At 37.4% G+C, this 16862-nt stretch overlaps 1 protein-coding gene across 1 annotated transcript in view; it reads left to right on the top strand.

The window, feature by feature from the left end:
* The window catches only part of SEMA5A (semaphorin 5A), a gene marked incomplete at both ends in the record, with an annotated part of 321097 nt that overhangs the window by 235692 nt on the left and 68543 nt on the right, over positions 1 to 16862 (top strand). Inside the window, 3 exon segments of the mRNA XM_080340350.1 lie at positions 1912 to 2029; positions 7274 to 7455; positions 9548 to 9691. Of these exon segments, the coding sequence (XP_080196476.1) occupies positions 1912 to 2029; positions 7274 to 7455; positions 9548 to 9691 (444 nt within the window).

Genomic DNA, 16862 nt, shown 5'->3' with positions numbered 1-16862 from the left:
GTTGTGCATTATGTCAGCCTTTAACTTTTGTTGTTCTTTTTTCATAAAACACGTGCTTTATCAGAGTTACTCTGAAGTAGATCACTGAACATCTTGTCTTGCAAATACTGGAAGGCCAAGACACTTAAAACTTTCCGTAATTTTCATTAATTGTTCTCCTCACTTTCTAGATAGTTAAATGGAAACATGTGCAGCCTGCGTTACAAAAATGCTAAGTGCTCACAGCTGCAAGAGCCATCAGTGGGAGCCCTCTTCTGAACACTGAATCCCCTAAACCAAAAGATTTCTCTTCAAACTGCAGGCTAGTTAGGAGTACTTAGGGAGTTTTGGCTACTACGTCTCTTACTCTGTGCCCATTTTGCAGATGGGAATCGTGATCCCACATAGTCTTGGCAGTCCACGTTGCCAAGTATACTGTAGAAACGAGTTCTTTGAAATTTATAAGCACTAAGAATCCTCTCTGATGGTATTATGGAATAGCATCCATGGGAATTAGTAAGTCTGAGTTTTGTCTGATGTTAGCATGGAACTACCTGAGGAATGCCAGAGATGAATAGAAATGTGAATAAAACAGAGGATTTGTAAGGACAGAATCACAGAAGGGTTGAGGTTGGTAGGGGCCTCTGGACATCATCTGGTTGAAACTTCTACTCAAGTGGGGTCACCTAGAGGCAGTTGCCTAGGACTACATCCAGGCATCTTCTGAATATCTCTAAGGAAGAAGACTTTAGGAACCTCTCTGGGCAACTTGTGCCAGTGCTCAGTCACCTTCAGAGTGATAACGTACTCATGTCACTGGGTATCACCAAAAAGACCCTGGCTGCCCCTTCTTTGTCCCCTCCTTTCAGGTGTTTCTGTGTATTGATGAGATCCTCTGAGCTTTCTCTTCTCCAGCTCTTTCAACCTCTCCTCACACAAGAGATGTTTCAGTCTCTTAATCATCTTTGTGATCCTTCAGTGGATATATGTGATGTGAATGGACAATTACAGAGAGAATGATAATACCCATGGATTTAAGTTGAACAAGAATGATCAGTCTAACATTTTTTATAACCTAGACAAAATGTTTGAATTTGTTATTTTTATGTGGAATTTGTAGGTATTTTTACAAGTGCTAATTATATTATGCTTCACTATGATGGGACTTCCACCAATTTTCTTATGTATCTTGAGCTATGAAGCTGCAGAACTATTGCCTGGACTGTTAAGGCTTGATCTACCAGTAGAAAGAGAAAGCTGACATTTAATAAAGAAAATAATTTCTAGTTTTGTATAGTGGGTATTTCAGAGTCTGTAAGAGGCTGGACTTCCATCTTTCTCTCTAACTTTCTTTTTTCCTCCTCATTTGCCACTAGAAGGAAAGATATAGGGCAGCATGTGATATTGGAGAGGTGTGATGGCAGCCACCAGCACCCCTTTGAACTTATTTCCAGGAATTCTGTAGCAGCGAAGAAAACAAATCAGAGTGTTTTCAAATTAACTTTCAAAGAGTAGACATTGTAATTTGATTTCTGACAAAAATGATAGTTGTAATTCCAAAATGGATAGAAAAGACTATGAACTGTAACTCCTGAAATCTTCTGTACTTTGAGCAGACAAGGTATACATTTTATAATATGAATTGCTGTAATTCTATAGTAATAAGTACAAAAGTAAGTTTTGATAACATACCATGCATGCAGACAGAAATTCAGCTGTGCACTTAAAAGAAATCCTAGCTTTGCGTAAGCACTCAAATTAATTTTTCTTCTGTTTTGTCATTTCATCTCTGCCATACCACAACACGGATCAATTTCACTATCTGTTTTAGGCCTATGAAATACAAAGAGATGCTTCATAGTTATTTAGAGAACTTTGGCTAGTAGAGATGAAGATCAATGTTCATGTTTTCTGGCTGGTTTTCATTCACAGTGCATGTATTGGATCCCAAGACCCTTATTGTGGCTGGGACATGGTGATGAAGAAATGCACAACGCTGGAAGAAAGTCTGAGCATGAGTCAATGGGAGCAAAGCATTACAGTGTGTCCAGTAAGTCCAAATACATTCATTTGTCTCTCAAAATGTTTGATTCCATGTGAATTCCAAGAAAAGGAGCTGGCATAGATTTTTCAAGCTCAGAAAACTGTATTTAATGCCATTTTCCTCAGGCCTTACCATCAGATTTTAACAGGATATTTAGTTTCTTTTCTACTTTTTATCAAACTCCTTATATAATGTGATCAAATTATTTATAGTACTTTCAAAGGGTAGGGTTTTTTTACCTATAATGTCTGTGTTCCCACCTTGAAATCAAATGTTCACTAAGATAAGTGATATTGACATGTTTTTCTCTGCACAATTTTTCTCAATTTTGTACTTTGAAAAAAAGTGGTATAATCTTTTAGAATCATTGCTAGTACAAAAGACCATATAACATCTTTTGAAGTCCATGAATTGGAAGACTCACAGACATATATGACAGGAGTGATAATTAGAATAGACTTAGTGTTAATATTTACAGTGGTTTAACACTCCTCTTTTAAAAATAATTTTGAATAAATTTAATATAATAAAAACAAAACAACAAAGTTTATTTATATCTCTCCTTTTTACCATGGTTCCAGTGTTGTTTTAATATTGATTCTTTTTCCTCACTCCAAAAGGCACAAAAAGAGGGTCAAGAAGGATCTTCTTTGTGTTACTAAGCTCTTTCCTTTGGGGACTGATGCTACTTCATCATTGCCTTCTGCCCATGAAGAGGAAACCTTTCCAAATCATTTCTACTTTTTTTGCTAAGGACTTCTTGAACTTGTCCCCACTTGCCACTGGAGTACATGCATCTATGAATTTATGCTCAAACAACATCTATGTTGTAGTGTTCCTGTGTTCAACAAGCTCCTTTTAACCTGTTACTGACACTCCCTTCTCTTAAGCTGAGCTTTGTTTAATGAGTTGGAGATGTGCAAAATTAGTGTGAAGTCCTGCCAGCTTTCACTTGTGATCTCTACGTGTGTTGCAGCAGCCTAATAGATACAAATCACTGATTCTGAGGTCCTTGAGACCTAGGTCCTGTGTTCTGACTGTCTGTGTTTGACATCAAATAGGAATTTTTTTAAACAATATCTTGTCCTGTCCTTTGCATCTGTGCTCTCACATAGTCGCCAAATAAAAAAGGCTTGTAATGCATTCATCTGCATTGGCATTTTAGCTCAAATCAGGAGCAGTTTGGGGGCAAATACTCTGATTTTCCCAATCTACTATTCTTTGGTTCACATCACAAAGCAGTCTGGAAGCCGACAAGACACATTACTTTCAGATGAAATTAAATCAAAAATGTGCTCCAACTACTACTAGGCATTTGGTCCATGGCCAGAGTGAGTCCAAAGTAAAGCCACAAAATACATATGGTGTATGTGTCAAGTCTTCAACACCAACTGTTTTACTTTCCAGATTTGCAGTTTATATGCATTCCACTTGCTAACATAGACATAGTCATGGTCTTACAGAAAGTCTGGATTCAGTCACTAGTGCTGTCCTTCCGTCCCTGACTGGCAAGTAACTGGATGCATTGTACAGTATATTTATTTCTAAGTACATGGAGTATATTGTATTTCCTTGCATAATCCCACAGGCTAAATGTGGTTATGTGGAGGGTTTGCTTGTGGCCCGGCTGGGTTACTATATTAGGAAGGATTACTGTAATGGGTTGGTTGGTTGATATTTGCATGAGTGGTCAGCCTACTGCTTAATCTTTGAATTCTGGCATAAGACCTTATTTTCTTTCATAGATACAAAACATGAGGCCAGGAGGGGATGGGCGGGGAGGGAGGAATGGTTTAGAAAGCAGAATTCAATTGTGTTCCATTCAACTGGAAAAACAATTATTTAATATCTGTTATATGACAGTTATGTAGGACCTGACAGTCTAGTGAAAGCAGGGGAGCACCAAAGGATTGCTCAGAAACTCATCCACAGCTATGAGACTTATTCTGCATATCAGATGAAAAGATTTAGCAAGGAATTTTGGAGTTTAACAGATTGGGATTGCATAATGTAAGAAAAATTATAGAATTAACTGTCTAAATTGACAGGCATGGTTTTACCACTGTCTTAAATCCCTGAACTCTAACTAACACATTATTGAACAAATTCTCAAACTTCATATAAACTTTCCTTTAAAGTAACACTGTATTCTGGTGAACTGCAATCAATTACAATTTTGCTTAGTGAGGCTTTCAAATATTTATTTTACAGCATTTTAATGTGCTATATTCACAGGATATATAAGCCAAGACGTAATGAATTTCATTTTGTAGGCAACTGAGCTATGTACATCCTTAACGTTCACTATATACATTTTAGATAATGTTGCATGCAGAACAGAACAGAATATTAAAAACCATCTACCCTTCCTCTTCTGTTTCCAATTGGTTCCAATATGTTAATTGTTAGTGAAACTACACCGATCTTTTTAAAACTACAAAAATTTTGTCAGATTCATGCATGACCAGTTTCTTCTAAACTCGGTTCAGAGAGAAGGGCCTGTTTATGCACTAGTTTAGCCCAAAATTTAAAGTGTGACCAGTTGCACTTGAGAAATTATTTCCTAGGGAATTATTCATCTCTGTTAATATTTATTGACATGTTGTGGTAGAGCAGCGAGTGGGCTAGGAGAGGTAGCTGAGCATCTGTGTTACTGTCTCTCTGAATTTGAAGATAATTTGTGACAAATGTGGTTATTTTGATTAGCTTTCTTTGATTTAATTCTCAAGTTGTTTTTTCAGGTTATTGTTTCGGTTGGCATGAGTACACCAATTGTGCATGAATACAGATAGAAATTCATGCTGTGGCACATATATCTACTTTGAACTTCTTCCAGTTGGTCAGATATCCTTATTATTTATCCAATATTATTTATAGCAAGGAAGATTCATTGTTTTGCTGCAATATTTTCCAGTAGGACCACTTGCAATCCACCACTTGAAAATACAGTCTGACACTATCAGAGAACTTTTACAAGGAAAGTTTTGGTTTGGTTTGGTTTTTTAATTTGTGGGGTTGTTTTGCATAAGTATGCAAGATGAAATGACTATTTTTACATATTTTTACAAATGATGGGAAAGAGTATAGTACAAGATCTTACATTAATTCATTAGCAGCTTCAGGAAATGCTCCAGAGCCACTGAGTTCTAGACAAAGTAATCTCAAACCAAAGAGCAAATGTAAGTACTTGGTCACTGAAGATGTGACCTTTACTCAAAGCACAGAGGCACGAACCTGAAAGATGTATGCAGAAAGGCTCACCAGTAGATTTCTGTTTCCTAGAGTCCTATGATGAAATTGTTTGATATCATTTCTGAAAGGGAGATATTCATAGAGAGACAGAGCAGGTGAGCCACGGGGAACAGCAGAGACTGCAGTGGGATGATCTTTACAGAGGTAGGGGAAAAAATCAAGAAAGAAACCTGCCATCAGTATGTGCTTCTGTGCTCAAGATTTCAGCTAAGTTTTATGAATACTTTCCCTGCCAGTTGATGTAAATCATAGTAACCATAGACAACTGTAGCTTTAGTTTGTAATTATAGGTTCAACAATAAAGATGCTTTGGTACAGCATAGAAATAGAAAGCATTTTTACATATCTGACATTAGTTGGATTGGGGATATATCATTACTAGTTTATGGACTGTGTATTTGTTAGACTAGCAGTGTAAGAGAAAATGGGTTTACTTGTCACTTAATAAGAAGTATTTCCTGTTGTCTTATGAAAAACAGCAGTGTATACTCTGCACGAGCAAAGGTTGGAGAGTTATTTTCAATAAATAGCTGTCAACAGAATTTTTAAATTATTAATTGTGTTGATGTCAGTTGAAGCTGGCAGAATATACACATAGCTGTTCTGCGGTGAAGTGATATCTGTGAAAAATAAATCATGAGAAATGTAATTAATAGTGAAATTATGGAACCTTTACCACAGTGGAAAGAATCAGCCAGCACCCAGCACTGCAGTGGAAACATCTCTTGTGCTGTAATCGAATCTCTTGTATCTTCAAGTTATTAGTGAAATGTATACTTCCCTCACCACTGTTAAAATGAAATAATACTAAAAATAGCAAAGGGAGACACCATTTCAAACCATCGTGACAATCTACAACTGTAGTTCCTATTTCAATGTATAAGTAAATCTTACAGTGTTACGTTCTTACACATTTGATAAAATATGCTTGACTACAACTGGTACATATTTATTATTATCTAAGGGTGACTTTAAATGCTGTTTAGCCTGCACTTGTTAGTACTGTTGTTTTGACTGGAAGTTAAAACGTGACAGTCAAAAGGCAAGTCCTTCAGCATTTAGGTGAAAAAGTGGCCAACATTTCCATTTATGATCACAGTTTTGTCAGGATTAACACCTTGCTAAAAGAATTAATAATATGAACTCCTGTCTTTGTTAAGAGAGCTGAATTCCCCATGCCCTGCCCCATTTTCTTTAAAAGTTCCAGTAACCATGGAGGCTGTTGTAATTTCCATTAGCACATTTTGTTTCAGCTGGACAGTAGAGATTTCTTATTAACATGTGTTATAACTGCATGATGGAAACATTCCAGTCAAGATGAAAATGGTCTGACCCTTCCATCCAAAGGTGTTGAGAATTGACTTCAGTGGGAGCAAACTGTCTCATCATGTAGGGTTTGATGCGGCTTTTTAAAAATGTATTTAGGATTTATATATGTAATTACACTTAATGTTTAGACAGAGTTATATTTAAAACCACATTTCGCTTTTATGAAATGATGCTATATGATACGTACTTCGAAAAAGTATTGTTGTGAAAAAGATACTCATTGTGGAGATTTGAAATTGATTCATCCCTGTTTGTAACCCTGGACTATTATCCTCTGCTGCCTCTGCCTTTTGATCTAGGTTTAGGTTTCCACAAGCATTCTTACACGTGCTGTTTTACAGACAGTATCCATCTGCCTAATCACAGTTAAATTTCAGGAAACGGGGAATATGGTAATCAGAACAGATTCAATTGAATCACTGTAGGCAGGCATGGTTGCGAAAGGTAATGATTAGCTGTGATTATTGTTATTGCTATAGAGGTGACATCCAGCGGCCTGGCAGCTACAGAAATTTTAAGGGGATCTTGCTGTCTGGAAGGTGTATCTCTCCAGTGGAGGCTTTTATTGTTGGTAGCTGAAGGCTGTACCTCCATGTGCTGCAGAATTAAAAGGTGGTATGAAGGAATTGTCAGGTCCCAGGTAAGCCTTTCTGTTGTGTTTGTTTCTAGATGAGGAATCTGACAGTGGATGGGCATTTTGGAACATGGTCACAATGGAAACCTTGCACCCACACAGACAGTAACAGTGTTGGCTCCTGCCTCTGCAGGACACGTGTGTGCGACAGTCCTGCTCCTCAGTGTGGAGGTTGGCTGTGTGAAGGACCAACCATGGAGATTGCCAACTGTTCCAGGTACACAAAGCAATTTCAGGTTCTATCGCTTGTGGTTTAAACGCTTTAAACTTAATCAGAACCTACCCTTTGAAATCTCAGCTGCAATCCACTGATCCCATTCTGTGCACAAAACAGCTTATAGCAATGACCACAGCAAATGAGACATTAGAAAGTGTTTCTCAGACTTTGTGGGAGAAAGAATGAGCCAGATGAGAAATAGTGATTTCAAAAGCTGTGTGCCAAATAATATTGTCCTCAGCTACTTTTAACAAAAGCTCAAAAAGAAAAACAAACAAACAAACAACAACAAAAACAAACAAACAAACAAACAAACAAAAAACAGGTAATATCCACAGTATGATACTTTTTCTCAGTTCTGTAAGTCATAAAACTTTTTTCTGGAAGTCAGAAATGTTTACTTTTTTTGAAATCTCTTGCCATTGTTGTATTCCCCCATTCTGCCTTGGGAAAACTGCTTTAATTGTATCTTTTTGGTTGTATCATGACATCTAGATCTATTACCAACCTGTGTGGCACTCTTCAGCCAGTCTTGTCTTCCTCGGCCACATAACCACTCCCAGAAAAAAAAACAGTGAGAGCAGATCACTTCAAAGAGGCAAAGAACACTGCATATTCTGAACTGCATTAGCAGTTCATTGTTAAAACGTTATAAAAACTTTAATTGCAAGATGAAACTTACATAGTGGTGCATTCTGTTCATTTTCAGTGATTCTTTCTGCTTTTTGTCTCTCTTTTGTTTTGTTTTTCTATTTTGAACATCAGAAGCACATCATGGTAGTGAATAAAAGTTATTATCCTTCTGCACAATTAACTGCAAGCTATGTAAGTCGAAATAGTCCATTTCAGGGTAATTATTAAAAACATAACAATATAGTATATCACATTAGATGAGAAGAATAATAAAAAAGTTAAGCAGGCTGTGAGATACCGAACAATCAAACAAGAGTTATTGGCTCTCAGGTTTAGAAGAGAATTTGGAACATGATTTAGGACTTGATTCGTGTACTACCATTGGCAGTGTATCCAGATACTTTACTCCTTTTGCCACTTGAGTCAGATATTGCATTGACAGAGATCTTATTTTTTTGTCTGTGTTACCAGTGATATCTGACTCTGTTTTTCAAAAGCTTTTTTCTGCATCATCAATTCTCATATCCCTTATAATGGTCACAAAGATGAGTGAAATTTAAACTGGCAATATTTGTGATAAATTACTTGAACAATTTCATATCATTTTTATTATTGGATTTATTTTGTTTTCATTGCTAAAAAAGTGAATTCAAAATCAAGTAAGACACTATTTTAACTTTGCTTTCATGATGAAACCTTAAGAACTAATTATAATTTAGTTTTATTTTTCTTGATTTCTGTTTGTCTTCTACCAATACAGAAACTTCAAGCTAGCCATCAAAAGATTTTGGGAACTGCTGAAGTGCATCATTTTTTGATTAGGACAGGGTATGAAATTCCTTTTGAGATGTTTGGTCTAGTATATTTTTTCCTAGGGTATATTGGGGAGGGACAGGAGTGTCCTTTCCAAAAATTCACAAGTGCAGGGTACAGCATGTGAATTCTCTTAGGTTTTTTGTTACATTACGATGAGCTATTTGGTGCCTTGTGAGAAAACCCTGTTGAAATTGCAAACTAATGAATTTTGACACTTATTGCTTTTTTTTTTCCTTTCATCATTTTCAGAAGCAAAACTTGACATTTTAATCTCCCTGAAGAAAAGACCCACAAATAATAAGTGGAACAATATGTAATTAAAAGTTATCTTCATCAATTTGATACAAGAGTTTGGAGATGACATTTACCCAGAATAAAGTGACCAAAAGCAGCTAAATAGTTTCACATCTTTCTACTTCTTGTGTAGTAAGGTCACTTTAGCAGTTGCTGATTACAAAGCATGAAATATGGAAGGATCAGAACACCTTTCTTTTAGTTCAGTATGCTTTAAGAAATGAAACACAATGTAGTATTAATGACTTCTACAGAAATATGAATGGGCAAGATTCTGCTGTCAGTCACACCTAATCAGCCATTCGCTATGTATAACAGATGACAGAGCCTGAGCTTTTTATTCTACCAGAAATGGAGGCTGGACACCATGGACTTCTTGGTCACCTTGTAGTACCACTTGTGGAATAGGCTTTCAAGTTCGTCAGCGTTCCTGCAGCAATCCAACCCCTCGACATGGAGGACGGGTCTGTGTGGGACAGAATCGTGAGGAGAGGTGAGCTACCTTTTTTATGCTGTCTGTTTTAATTTCTTCTGTTCAGCTGTATTCCGTAGGACATTTTCTCCTTTACCTGCATTGGTTTTCTCTTCCCTTTCCTTTCACTCGTGCTTTAACTCCACTGCTGCACAGTAGCAGTATTCCCATTAGCAAGGCTGTGGATCTGCAGCAGTTCTTTCATCTTTCACTTAGCTGCATCCTTCCGAGCCAGCTGAGAGCTCCTGGTAGTGCCAGAGAATTGTGCTGAAGCAACGTGCTGCTGTCCCTTGAGACCCCGAAAATTGATTCTCCTTGAAAACTGATTGCAGTGTGTTTGTATTGTAACTCGCGCAGCCTCAGAACCTGGAATTCAGAGCAAATATAGTAAGGTCACAGCACTATGTTACTGATGATTTGAGTTCATTTTTTTCTGTCATAAAAGAATTAAGCACCTATATAACATGAAAGGAAGTTTCAAGGGCTTTTTTTCTATTCGATAAATATAATACACCTTGAAGTCAAATATCTTTTAGTAAAGTTTCAGCGTTTTTAAAAATTGTTTGTATATATATAGTAACTTTTGAGCAGATCAAGTCAGCTCAGATTTTGATTTTACTATCTACTGCTTTGGTACTGGGCTGGGCATTTTGTCACTAGCTCAGAATGTAGAGTTCAGGCCTCTGATTCCATTTTACATGCACCTTAATCTCTCTAAATTGTAGTTTGTGCATTAGGAATTTTAACAGGAATTAAATATTTATTTAAATACTAGAATATATTCAGATAAACTGCAACTTTTAGATGTATTATGTTGTTTCCTGAGGCATGTCAAAAAGTGAGATAACAGAAGACTTGTTTTGGTGTAAGAATTTGGAGTACTATAGTTATCCATTCAAAGAGATGTATGTGGATTCGTTTCCTCTCACTATGTACTTGCAGCTTACTTCATTGTTTCTGTATGGATGATTTAGTATCCTATATTTGCTGTTGGATGAAAGCAAGATTCAGTAATCTTTATGATGAGTTTCAGTGAGGGATTTAATTAAACACCAATTCTGGCATTTCTTCAGATGAAGTGACATCACACACTTATGTATTAACAGATCATCAGGGACATGATCTTTCTAGCTCTAAATGTAAAGGATCAGTATCATAAAACACTTTTTGCTGATTCAGAGTCATGAATATTTACCATTTCATTGCAGAGGAGAGCATTTTGTTATTTTGTAAATTCCTTTCTGGAAGTGGGTTGCCCCACCAAGAAGCCATCATCACTAAATGTACATTACATCTGTCATTACATAGCTCTGTCTTAGCATGAATAAGTTATTGATTTTCCTGAACTGAGAGGTCAATCCAGGGCAGGATACAAAAAGGCTTAATATAGAAGAGTTTAGTTTTGATAGACCTTTTGTTGATGGACTATGAATGTTATAAATCATCGTTCATCTTAAGTTTAACATGGAATAAAAGCCCAGTAAAGAATTTCAGAAAAATACAGAAAACCATGAGAAATACTCTCATGATTATAGGATAAAATATCCAGTATTAAGATAATAGGTGCACTGAAAATGCAGTTACAAAATGGAAAGTGATACTTATCCTAAGTTGAAATAACAGCAGCCTAGAAGGATTGAATTTTGTTATGTACCTGTTCTGAAGGAACAGTAAGCTTATGTTGCTTTGCTTTTGTAGCCTGCAGTTACTTGTTTCCCTCTCCATCCAGGTTCAGCAGGAATCTGGGATGTACGTTCCTGTGAGTTTACTGCAGGATGCCTTTTTCTCAAATACTTTCTCTGTCACTGTTTCCTGTCTCCTTGAAACACCCTCCGCTCTCACCAGCCCTGCACCTTCCTCTCACCCACTAGCTTGCTCACAGCTGACCTTCCTTCCTCTAGCCTAATTTTAAGTTATCCATGATGTGTGCTGATACTTTTAAAGTGTTGCTTTTTTTTCTTTTTTAGAAGTAGTTTTAAAATTTATTTCCAGAAGGTGTAATATGTTAGGAAGATTTGTCATATCATTTTTAAAGCAGCTAAATGAATGAGGCACCAGTTATTTGCCAGGATTTTTGTTAAGTGTCAGGTCAAGTACTTGAATAAATATTTTCGGAACTGTAAAAAGAAAGTCCTGGGAAACTTGCCATCCAGGGCCCATCCCACCACCCCCAGCAGGAGAGCAGGACAAGCCTGGAGGTTGTGGCCAGATTCAATCAAAGAGTCTAGATCATAGATGAAATGACAAGAAGGCAGCTGGGAAGCCAAGCCACAGGCCAGGGTTAGGGTCAAGTTCAGTGTTCACTGGACTGATCTATAGCAACAGGACCAAGGCCAGTCCACACATTGAGATCTAGACTATGGAGCACCATGATGGGCCAGGGATAAAGTCCATTGCTTCCCCAGCAGCCCAGCTCAGGTAGGGGTTGAAGGTCCCTGCAGAGCTTAAATAGATCTCCTGGGCTCACAGGTGTGGGTAGCAGTCCCGGGTGAGGCTTTTGGGGGCCATTAAGGCTTTATGAGAGTCCTCAAGGCTCTGACAGCTTATAGAGTTTTGAGCTGTGAGGGAAATGAAGTATTTACAGTAGTCCTAAATCACTACTTCACTCCAGTACCATTGGAGTTATATTTGCACCAAACGGAAACAGTTCCTTTGAGAACTGGGCCCAGTACATTTAGGCAGGCTAGGCAAATATTCCATGTGCAGTAACTCCTAACAAATGTTTACCTTGGGTTTGTATCCAGAGTACCAATAAGCATCTTCTCAGATTTTCTCATTTAAATTCATCAATGCTTATAAATAGCCTAACATACTAATTTCTTCACATCCCGGCTCATATATAAAATTATTCTATGTGTAGTATTAGTAAAAACTAGTTGGTTTACGCATTGCATGCATTTGTCTTTAGAGAAGTGTATATTCACATCACTTTCATATGTTCTGGGGCATAAATACAGACCAACATTGTGCCAAACTTTGAAAAAGCTTTTCAACAAACAGTGATTTCCGTAGAAGTCCTTTGCATAACTCCATGGAAAGCAAACACAGAGAAGGCAGCCTATAGCTGAGGTAAATTCACCTGCAGATGTGAAAGCATATTTAGTTTGAAAGTATTTGTTCATGTGTTAAGAGCTAAATATTTGCCTAGGTTGTATTTGTTTTACCTCACAAAAGCCATGATTCTATCATGGCTAATGTATCAGGCAGCTCTGTGCTTGCTGGTCATTCGCTTGAAATCAATGGCAATATTTACCAATTTAAAGTGTTTCAGCTAGGTTAAGTTGTTGCATGCTCTGCTGCTAAAGGGGTGTGGGGCAGTGGAAAACAGTTGACAGATAGCAGCAAGGACTCATACTACAAAGTCAATTTCCATTGTAGAAACAGGTCAAAAGTGCAGCTCATGTGCATTTATAGAGAATATGGAGGAGGAGTAAAAATAGTTTAGCAAAATTTGCTAATCAGATAAAACTATTTTGCAGTTAATATTCCAGATGGAAGACATCCTCATGAATTCCTTAGGGGCTCAAAAATTTCTGTTTTTTCCTGTATGAGAAATATTCGCTGAAACTGCTGGAAAACTACCTACATTTTAGTTTACAGAGTCTATGGTATTCTGTCTTGACTTTTTCATTGAGTGAAAATATTTGTCCTCTCTGTGGAAGATGTTTTGGATATGTGCTCATTAAGTCCACTGCTTTCCCTCCTATCTATGTAGAAATGGTGGACATTAGAATGAGAATTCTTTGCTTTTAGTGGGAAGAAAGAAAGAGAGAGAGAAAGAGAGAGAGAGAGAAAGAGAGAGAGAAAGAAAGAAACAGAGAAAGAGAGAGAGAGAGAGAGAAAGAAAGAAAGAAAGAAAGAAAGAAAGAAGAAAGAGAGAAAGAGAGAGACAAAGAGACAAAGAGAGAAAGAGAGAGACAAAGAGACAAAGAGAGAAAGAAAGGAAGGAAGGAAGAAAGAGAAAGGAAAGAAGAAAGGAAGAAAGAAAGAGAAAGGAAGAAAGAAAGAAAGAAAGGAAGAGAAAGAAATAAAACCAAGCATGGTGAATTACAAGTGGAAAAATAAACTGTCTGCAGCTGAGGAGTTACATGTTTGAAAGCCCTGGAAATTTGGGGGTGTATAAGAAGATTGGAAGCAGTAATTATTGTCACCATTTTCATACACAGTCCTCACAAGATATTCAGAGCTTTTGGGCTTGTTTCCATGAGAAGGAGGAACTGCTGAGAGTCAAGTGCCTGCTCTGTGTAGCACTGCTTGTTTCTGAGCAGTGCCAATGAGCCCGGTTCCTTTCACCAGGGTGGATCAAACACTGCAAGACTTTGGCTTCCTTGTCCACCCATGGCTGTCTGGTCTGCTGGGAAGCTTGTGCTCCCATATACCTTGCTTTCTCTGCCCCATCCTCTTCTTCCACAGAAGACCATGGGAGCACATGCCCTGGCCCCCACCACCTTCCACAGTCTCCTGGGTGGCGATTTCTGTCAATTCAGCAATCTCACTACAGTAAGGCTCGTGTGGGCATCCTGTGTCTGCCTCCAGTTAAAGGGATCCAGCATTCCTAACAATCTCAGTATAGTCTGTGCTTCCCAGTAAGTCACCAGCTGGTCATCACAAGTACCCACCACGTAACAGTATATTACATAGGCATGGGCAGACAGTGATGAAGGTTAGTTTTTCTTCCATATGTCCTAGTATAATATAAGTCAAAAATAAGAACTATGTGTTTAAATTAAATAGCATTTCTCTGTGGCATTAAAAAAAAGACACATTTGTAACTGTCATGTAGTTAGCCTGTGGTACACATGGCAACACTGAGATAAATTGATGTTTCAGTAAAGGTCGAGATCTTCAGAGGAAAAAGAATAGTAATTCCAGTTTTACTGGAATTGCCTAGAGTAAAAAATTAAAAATTACTGTAGGAACCAGTGGTTATGAACAGAACTGGACAGAGGATGTTCTCGTCCCAGTATGATAATTTCTTTATTAGGGCATTTGAACTTGATTCCACTGCAAGGGGAAATGGGAAGGGTCACATTTCTCTAGGCTATTCTCCCTTCTGACCTCACTGCAGTTAGATTAGGGGAGAGGGCAGTAGTTTCACAGATTCAAGTTTCTTGCATTGCATGTTTTGTTGAATTGCTGTAAAATGTTAGCCCTGTGGGTCCTGAGAACAACATTAAGGGGGCAGAAAGAGCAAAAGGGAAAAGGGTTACTGAATGACTTGAAATGCAGCCAAGAAGAGATATAATGAAACCTGGCTCAAAGCCCCATGCTGTAGCACAGCTCTTGAAGATCAATTGCAGGGATGTCTCTAGCTGTGAAAACATACCTGATGCTTTCAGAGGCTCGCTGACTGAAATGAAAATAAGATTCTGCTTGTATGCTGCATGTTTGTATTTTTTTTTTTCCTGAAAAAAAAAAAAAAAAAGAAAAAGGTCCTAAATTTAAGTTAATTAGCTTGCATAGGCATTTTAGGGTTTTTTTGGATTGTCTTTGTGGGGCTTTTTTTGGTTTGGTTAGTTAGTTTGTTTGTTTTATTTTTCAGTTTCATCTTGTATTTTCAACTGCATCTTTAAATAGTATTGGTTAACAGAATTTAACAGCCTTTGAAGTGTTGACTGAGTCAGTTGTTAGATTTCTTTTCTGTCTTCTGCTTAAGTGAGTGAGTAGATGATAGGGCATGTTGACACTAAAAGAGGCTTTGTATAGTGTTATGCGTCTTATCTAAGTGTGATTTTTCACACCTAACTTCAGGTATCTATGAATGTGAGTGCTTACGTGTGAGTCAAGTGTCTGAACTTCCACTACGGTCTGTAGAAATTCAGTCAGTTCAAGCTGTGGAGAACAGAGTGATTTGTCTCCTTTTACTCTATATTTCTAAATTTGATCAAGTTAATCATTCTAGCCTCCATAGCTTGTATTGACAAAATTTCCATTGGCTGTCTCTCACACAGCCTTTATAGTCAATAGGGAGAAATCAGTATATTGAGGGCTGTATTTGTATGACCTACATTAGATATTTGCTTTCAGGTGACATAAATCACGTTTTTAAAAGGGCTGTTTCTGTCCATGAACTGTGTCTCAAGTTTAGCTGACTATTTATAGACAGCTACACTGTACATGCCTAGTGTAAAAGGCAAGTTGAGTCCCACCCTTAATTTTACTTTTTGCATGGCTGAATGTTGGTAATTGTCAGCGTCATGGCAAACTTTCTTTATCCTGTGGTGTGTCTCAAATTAACTTATCACGTCTCCATTAACAACTAATGAAATCATGCAAAAAACTGTGCTCTTTTGACTAAATAAATGGTGATGTTGCATCTATGTTTCATTGGGTACACGTTCTCAATAAATGATCACAGAGACAAACTATCACAAACATTCGTATAAATGACTGCATGTGATAAAGAATGTGTGCAGCTGTTGGAGTTTTGGGGGAAGAACATCCAAACACAGAATGTTCCTCATCTTTAGTGACAACATAATGTGAACTGTGAACTGCGCATTTTGAAAATGCAGGAGGAAAAAAGGTATTTTATGTATAAGCTACTACTGGAAAACATTGGTCCACATCACACATTGAAGAATTCTGAGATAGCAGATAGATAAATATTCAGGGTTTGGTTTTGTTATGTTGTTTTTGTTTTTTTTTTCCCCCACTTAAAGAGCAGATAAGGTCAATACAAGCTGTTAATAGTTTCCTTAACTATACAGAAACACAAAACTAAATGTCACTCCCCTATTTACTGCACTCCCTTTTAAATTTTGATGGGGTTGCTCAGACCTAGAGAAAAATTCTGAATCATAGCCTCTAGCACATGTGATAAACCTATTTGGATATAACATAGACAACATTTTTTTCCCAAACAATTCTGAACATGCGAATTCCTTCATAATGAAGAATTAGAGCTTTCTTAAAGAAAATGTGATTATGGTTATTCTTGTTGAAAATGACAGCAGTTTACACTATCATTTCTCTTTTTGTAGAAAATTAATTACTGCGTTATTAGAGTTGGTTTGCATTGCAGAAGAGTGCAAAGTGATGGAAACTTGTCAGAAAGGCAAGAAGACAGTGGATTTTGATGCCTAGTGTAAAAGATGAATAAATACTGTAACAGATTGTTTGCTCAGGACAGTCAGTAGTTGGAGCAAGAGCCACTCAGCCACATCCATAAAATATCAGAGCACTACTTCAG

This window comes from Nesoenas mayeri, assembly GCF_963082525.1.
Source record: "Nesoenas mayeri genome assembly, chromosome: 2".
NCBI lineage: Eukaryota > Metazoa > Chordata > Aves > Columbiformes > Columbidae > Nesoenas > Nesoenas mayeri.
This window is presented reverse-complemented; position numbering and strand designations above follow the sequence as displayed.